General features: G+C 38.8%; 1 protein-coding gene across 1 annotated transcript; it reads left to right on the plus strand.

Annotated features, from left to right (window-relative positions):
* The first annotated feature begins 438 nt into the window (after positions 1 to 438).
* LOC120113143 (uncharacterized) lies at positions 439 to 5,071 on the plus strand. The gene is made up of 8 exons (XM_089930324.1): positions 439 to 523; positions 1,768 to 1,857; positions 3,251 to 3,495; positions 3,612 to 3,815; positions 3,918 to 4,010; positions 4,100 to 4,201; positions 4,293 to 4,685; positions 4,792 to 5,071. Exons 1-8 carry the CDS (start codon positions 439 to 441, stop codon positions 4,840 to 4,842), a joined length of 1,263 nt encoding a protein of 420 aa, XP_089786450.1. The 3' UTR covers positions 4,843 to 5,071.
* The last annotated feature ends 2,530 nt before the right edge of the window (positions 5,072 to 7,601 follow it).

Consider the following 7,601-nt stretch of genomic DNA (forward strand, 5'->3'; position numbering starts at 1 on the left):
TGCTAATGTTTTAAGTTTTCCTATGACTTTGAATTGTAAGTGTCATAGATTTCATTGTTTAAGAAGCCATATAAGGCCATACTTCGCTTTGCATCTAGAGGTAAGCCTCTTCAAGGCTCTCTAGGTGTGAAGGATATCATATCAGGTTAAAAGGTGTGTAACATGCAAACCCTGTACTTCTATGTTATGCCTTATTTGAGAGTTTTAGCAGTTAGACCTTTATTATTTTCACAACCAAATATAATGAAAAACACGGTGTTTTTTTTAAAATTTTTGCATACTCAAATTTCAAACTATGGTGCAGTGCGTTAGTGTAGCTGTTCATTATTATTTGGTTAGTGGAATTTGATCCTCCAGATTATCCTTGGTAATAAAGTAACAAGAATATTTAATTATTTGCCATTATCATAGATTTTATGATTTACTCATGAATTGCCCATGACTGATTCAAAAACTTTAATGCCTTACAAATTAATGATGCTCTATGTTGTTACTGGTGGTCTTGTTTTTGCTACTATTTATGGTTAGTTCTCACCAATTCTATTTTTCTTGTGAAGAAATATAATAGATAGTTCAATAATCAAAGTTTCTTTATTTTTGTTGTTTTTCTAATCTTTGATCACCAGAAATCTTTCCAAACGTGAATTGTCCTCATTAGCTGAACTGTGCCCAAGAGCTCTAGAGTATAGAGATCAAATTGGTTTGGTATTAGAGTATCCATGTCATTCAATTGGAGCACATGTTAAACAACTGATGATCAAAAAGATTGACACAATAGAAGCTTATACATGTTAAACAACTGATAGTTCAAGCAAGCTATATATTGCAGGGCTTTAGTTTCTATCATTTCTCTGTTCTAATTGCAATTTGAGGAGTCCTAATTAGAGTAGGATAAGTGCAAAGTTTAGACCAAAAAAGGAATCTTATATTCTAGTTGTTCAGTAGATGCAGGGAGACATTCTTGTTGTATCAATATCATCGAATATACTTTATATGATATTTAATGTAGCTTTCTTCTTGAGAACATGATTTTGAATTAAATATTCTGGCAGAACTTTTCCTGCATGTCTAGCTACTATCTCTGCTTTAACTATCATAGCTGGTATCCCAGTAGTTTAGGATACCAGCTATGAGTTTTTTTTAACAACTTGCAAGGATAAGAAATCAAATAGTAGGTGAGTTGATGTTTCTCGAACTGGTTGTTGTTGACATTCTTAAATAAATTTCATGTGTTCATGCTTGTGGAACTTCACGATGGGAAAAACATAAAGATGACGAGAATGATTCGTTGACTGAAGTGGATGCTGCACCGACTAAGAAAAAATCGGCTAAAATTTTGAGGTATTTTTCTCTTATACCAAGATTGAAAAGGATGTTTGCATCACCGAAGACGGCTTCCTCGATGAGATGGCATGACGAAGGCCGTACAAAGGATGGAATGTTACGACACCCAGCGGATAGTCCCGCATGGAAAGCATTTGATGATAGGCATCCCGAATTTGCAATAATGTTGTGCAAATAATGTTGTGCCAACTGATGAAGTAAATGCGCCAACGAGTTTGATGCAATGAAGGAATCCCGTGTACAAGATCTTCTGATCTCAGTATGTGTTTGATTGTTAGAAGTTTTTGTTTTTTCCTTTATATTGCTCAGCTTACTATTTGTGTTATAAAGAAAAAACTTATAAAAAAATGCTTTACAAGTTTGCTTTATATGACGCATAATTGCATGTGTTTTTTCTCTGGATTCTCTGGTTTCTGTTTGCAGCTAAGAGAAAGGCTGAGGCAGCGAGGATCAGGCAGAAGTATTCAGATAGGGTTCCGGTGAATATTATTGATTTTCCTGAGTTTTTTTCCCGTAATTTCTTTGTTTAATTTGCAATGCTTGTATTTCTGGTTTGGTTCCATCATCAAGTTTATGTTAATCGAAAGGACCTGAAATTTTGTTATCTGTTATCCTGGAGAAATGTTTTTTGTTGAAAAAGAACCTAAATATAGGTAGTTTTTTTTTGTTATTTGATACCCCATTTTAATTGCTTGAGGATCCTCCTTTAAATTACTTGCAGGCTCCTAACTTTTTTTATGAGGCTTGAACTACCTCCATGCAGGGATTTTAGGTTTAACCTCAAATTCTTTTATCCGTTGGATATTTTTTTAGTAAGTATCATGACACATTTTGTAAGAAAGGATTCTAATGCTATGGACATATGTTCTATGGTATATACAAACTTCTTGTTTCAGTGGGATGCGGGCATGGTATAAGGGGTTGGTCTGTATTTATATTTGGTGTGTTGCTACCTTTGTTGTCTTTGCTAGTTTAATCAGGTATGTCTTTGTTGCTACCTTTTCCAATTCCGCATTGACTACTAATCAGGCATCTGAAGCTCCTCCTAGGTGACTTGGGAGTAGAACAGCAAGAAGGCTAGGGAATCGAGCAGACTTGCCTGAAAACCAGTAGCTCTCCAGCTTCAGAGGTGATCTCTTTTTGAATCTCAGCCCGATGCCATACCGCCCGAGGGCTGGCATATCTTCCCTTGTAAAGCATCTTATAATCTGTCTACCGTCCTTGAGATATTCTTTTGTTGTTGGGTTGGGAGAGTAGCAGCATGTAAATTATATCATATTATGCATCAGACATGGGGAAAGAAACATGGTTAAGGGCTAAAGATCTGAGTTATCTGACAGACACAGGAAGTATGCACAAGGTCTTCCTTCTCCCATGCCCTTCTTCTGCTGACTGAAACCTTTTCAATTTTTTTCTTGGGAAAAAAAGGTTCTTCTCCCATGTCGTATCCAATTTGAGTCATTCTTTTCAAGTCTAACAACCAAAAGTTGATGTCATTCTTTTCAAGTCTTACAACCATGCAGTAATATGTTTACAACCATGAAAGCATTAAAATTTCTAGCAAGATGATGATGCCTCCATGGCAATGGAACTTTATTTAGTATAAATTTATCATTTAACCAAATATTGATTCTTTTTTGTGCATACCAGGTAACAATATGCCCCGAGGGAGACGATTTAGAGATGTGGAGTTCCAGCATTCTCAGGTGGGATCTACTTCTGATCAGTCCCTACAGTCCCAGCAGCCATGTGAGCATCAGCAGCACGAGTCAGGATCTCAGCGCGAGCCTCCTGCTGATTGCCCGGAGGATGAGCTCCGGATCCAGGGTAATTCGATTTAAAGTTCATATTTTATGTTCATATTTGTCTTCAACTTTTTAAGACATATTTTATTTAATTTTAATAGATGCACAAGGGACGGTGAGGACGAGACGGGGACCCACTCAAGCAAAGGATGTGTGGAAGCTTCCTTCGGGTGAGAAGATCATCATCCGATGCAACGAATTGGGGCAGCCCTTCAATAGAGCTGGAAGTCTACTATCAAGCTTTTTAGGATCGGTTGCACGCAAGGGTCAGCTGTGTCCACTCAACTATACGAAGTGGAATGACATGCTTCCTTCGTATAAGGTTGAGCTTCTTAGACTTATACAGGTAATGAATTGAATTTATTCTTTTTAATTCGACACCTCCTGTATATTAATTTGCTTAGTATCATAATTTTATTTTAGATGTTTAATATTATTATAACATTCTGAATCTTGTTGTAGGGTAAGTTTGTACTCCCTCCAGAGAGCCATGATTGGGTGCTAAAGTCCCTCAATCGCAAATGGAAAGAATATAAAGCAAAATTGAAGACGGACTTCAAGCGCGAAGGTATGACAGAGGAGGAGGTTGCTCGTGTGACTCCTCCTGATGTATACCCTCAGCAGTGGAGGGAGCTTGTTCATTACTGGTTTTCTGAAAGAGAACAGGTCACGTATATTGTTTCAATATCTTCTATTATCTTTATTATTAATATAGATTGCAAATATATACATTGAATCATATTATACTGTGTGCTTTTATTTTGGCAGACATATTCTAATATTGGTAGAGCTGCACGAGCATCTCAAGCAGTTTCTCATACTTCAGGCTCGAAGAGTTATGCGAGACGTAGAAATGAATTCGTAAGTTCTTTTAAAACTATTTGAAACTCTACTAACATATAGCACGTATCATGATATATAGTTTGCCTATATACTTTCCGTATGTGTAGATAGTAGAGCATGGAAGGGAGCCTGGTAAGGTAGAGTTTTATAAGATGACCCACACTCACCGAGATGGCAGCTTTGTCCGGGACGAGTCGAGAGATATAGTTGTATGTATTCATTTTTTATTTGATCATAATTATTAATTTTACTTCCTTTAAATTATTAATGTGACTGTTTATTTTTTTGAGAGAGATATAGGAAAGAGCTACAAATCTCATTTCAGAGTGCGTCGGGGAGTCATCATCATCCGACGCGGCCAGTCGCGTCGAGGCTCAGGTCTATGCAGAATTGATGGGCCCAGAACGTTATGGTCGGATGAGGGGTTACGGTATCGGAGTTACCCCCACTCAGCTGTCTGCAGTGAGCCGATATACCCAAGATGCCAGACAAGGTACTAGCACTGCAGAGGTTTGTAGTTTGAAGACAGAGATGGCACAGATAAAGCAGTCATATGAGACAAGGATAGAGGAGATGAGGCAGAGTCATATGACTGATATGGCGGAGTTGAAGCAGAGCCAAGAGTTGAAGATACAATCTTTGCAGGATCAGCTTGACCATATTTCATCTTTTTTGCAGAGATTTGCTCCTCCGGTACATAACTAAATATATTTGAATATTTTATATAATTATAATGTATTCTTGTATGAGCGTGATGACCTTCGTATTTTTAGTTTCTAAAGTATTTTTTTTCTTGTAGGTTGCTGATACTTCATCTACTCGTAGAGATGATGATGCCGTCGACTCTTGATACATCGTAGATTGTGTACTTACGATTTTGAGATGAATGTTTTTAGATTGTTTTAAATTTTTTTTTTTGATACTTACCTCAATTTCCAAAATACGATTATGCCAGAACTTTGATAAGTATAGATCTTGGAAAGGACTTTAATTAGTATGTTCTATGTTGACTTGACAGGAACATGGTTTCCAAAATCTTATGTATAACAATTAGTTTGTAGAGTTTGATCGGTTTAAGATAGACAAGGTAGAGGAGCAGGAAGACAGGAAGAAGGATGAGGCTAAGCCTGTCTCCTATTCATATTCCTTCTTCCACCTCATTTTCTCCCTTGCCAGCATGTACTCGGCTATGCTTCTTACTGGCTGGTCCACGTCCGTTGGTGAAAGTGGTAAGCTTGTTGATGTTGGGTGGCCCTCTGTGTGGGTCAGGATTGTGACTGGGTGGGCCACAGCAGCTCTCTACATCTGGTCTCTAATTGCTCCCATTCTCTTCCCAGATAGGGAGTTCTGACTCCCAAGTATGTAAAAGGATGCAATACATCCTCTGCATCTGGACGACTTGACTCCCACGATCTAGATGAGGTAACTGGAATACATCTTCTTCATGAAAGTAAACTGTAGATTTTGCTTTTCTTCCTCTTGTTCTTCTTCGATGGTTAGCAGGGCTACTTGTCATACATGAGAAACCTGATAGATCATTCTTGTGGTTCTATTTTGCTGGCCAGCAATCTTGATCGTTTGCATTTTACTTGATTGTGTGCTTTTGCTAATTTTTGTTCTGTATTCTTTCAATTTTTGCAATCTTTGGAGCTGTGGAATGTGATAGAGAACCAAACCATGACGGTCCAGGCACACGAAGGTCTTATTGCAGCATTGGCACAGTCACAAGCCACAGGAATGGTGGCCTCTGCTAGCCATGACAAGTCTGTTAAGCTGTGGAAGTAAACATGGGGGGTGTTGCAGTGGAAGTAAGCTGTGGAAGTAAGCCACAGGAATTTTTGGAAGCTACTTTGATGGTTTATGTATTCGTAGACTAGATGTTTTGTGTCATCTATACTGAACTTCTTGTTCTATCTTACTAATCCCAGTGGTGTAGAAATGCATACCTTGTTATAATTAGTGTTGGAAGCAGTGGAACAGAGCTACTGCTGCACTGATTGTTGGTAAATCTTAGTTTTTAAGGTAACACGTGCTTGCTTTTCCATGTCTAGCCTCCATGATGGATGTGCTTCTTGGCAAACTATGTCTCTTCAACCAAATGATACTTTATATAATATATCTATGAACCATGTAATTTATGTTGATTTGGAGAAATAGTGCGATCTGATGACTAGTGTAATTTATGTAATTTATGTTGATTCATGTATGAGGTTTAACTATGCTCGTGATGAAGTTGATTTGATTGGTAAGGATGTGGGTGGTGCAGAATTGAATGGGTATGGTAATCGAAGATATTCCTCTGTTCTGAAAGCAGCTAGAGATCGTGGGAGAAGTCACATTAGCTTCAAAGATTCTGACAATGATTCTCATATGATTTCCCCATCAGTCTGGAAATCTGGAGGCCCATATCATGTGGCTCGTAGGGCATACCAGGAAGATTCTGACGAGTGTTATGAGACAGTTTATGCTGCTCGTCTCAGTGACAGGACGAGGCCTATGCTGTTTGATGTGGATTTGAAGGTTCAAGCAAGTTATCAAGGTGAGCATGTTCCTCTGGTTTCTCTGATGAGCAGATTGAATGGCAAAGCAATTATAGGACACCCTGTTCAAATTGAAATACTCAAAGATGGTTCCACTGATCCACTTGTTTCTAGAAATCTTTTTGGTCTGGATGAAAATACAGCATGCCCACCTGTCTGGAGGACTGCAAGAAGAACTGCCATGCAACGAGTTCCTCGTTCTAACCCATCAGCCTTGGATGGTGAAGATGCTGGTGGTCTTCAATATAGAGACAGAGAAAGCAAACCTCAAGCTCACAACTACCAGAAGTTCGCAACCCATAGGTTTGATGTTTAACGACGCTTTATTGCGTCACTCAAGTAGCATAAACCGACGCTTTTAAGCGTCGGCATAGTCCAACACAAAATACGGTGGGAAGTACGCCGACGCTTTTAAGCGTCGGGTTTGTATAAAATGAACGACGCTTAAAAGCGTCGGCATAGTCCAACACAAATACGGTGGGAAGCGTCGGTTCAAGTACGCCGACGCTTTTAAGCGTCGGGTTTGTATAAAATGAACGACGCTTAAAAGCGTCGGCATAGAGCGACGACGCTTTTTTGACGCGTCGGGTTAAACCCGACCCACGCCCACCTGCCCGACGTCTGACCCACGCTTTGCGATGCGTGGGCTGGAAATTCGGGAGAGACCAAAAAAAGCGCCGGGAGATATCCTTTCTTTTGTAGTGGTACCTATCTTCCGTTATACTACTGTAAAACCATCTTATCTATCAATCAGAATAAAAGCAAAATTACCATGTTTGCTCACGATGAATGCATTTAATTTCTAGGTCTGTGATATTATCATGATGATTTATAAGGTGATCTTAACAGTGGCCGGTATCCATTTCTCTAGCTATAACTGGTATGGCACTGAAATCAACCGTCCAAAGGTTTTTTTTTTCCTTTTGAAAATAAATGATTGACAGGATCGTTGTCAACTCGTCCATGTTTGCCGTCTTTTTTTTTGTTTTTTTATCATATAGAGAAGTGGAGTTGTCACATCCCAAGATCTTACTCAAAATGGCTAGTCGGAAGATATTATTTGGGGTCC

The sequence above is a fragment of the Phoenix dactylifera genome, chromosome 4 (genome assembly GCF_051530095.1).
Source record: "Phoenix dactylifera cultivar Ajwa chromosome 4, Ajwa_hap1_PhDact_Kaust_v1.1, whole genome shotgun sequence".
Taxonomy (NCBI): domain Eukaryota; kingdom Viridiplantae; phylum Streptophyta; class Magnoliopsida; order Arecales; family Arecaceae; genus Phoenix; species Phoenix dactylifera.

Bases quoted from the DNA above. Each gene is read 5' to 3' on its own strand.
- LOC120113143 (XM_089930324.1), top strand. From the start codon at position 439: ATGACTGATTCAAAAACTTTAATGCCTTACAAATTAATGATGCTCTAT. The intron at 1,858-3,250 runs GTAATTTCTTTG...TAATTTTAATAG, and splicing joins TTTTCCTGAGTTTTTTTCCC to ATGCACAAGGGACGGTGAGG. The intron at 4,202-4,292 runs GTATGTATTCAT...AGAGAGATATAG, and splicing joins ACGAGTCGAGAGATATAGTT to GAAAGAGCTACAAATCTCAT.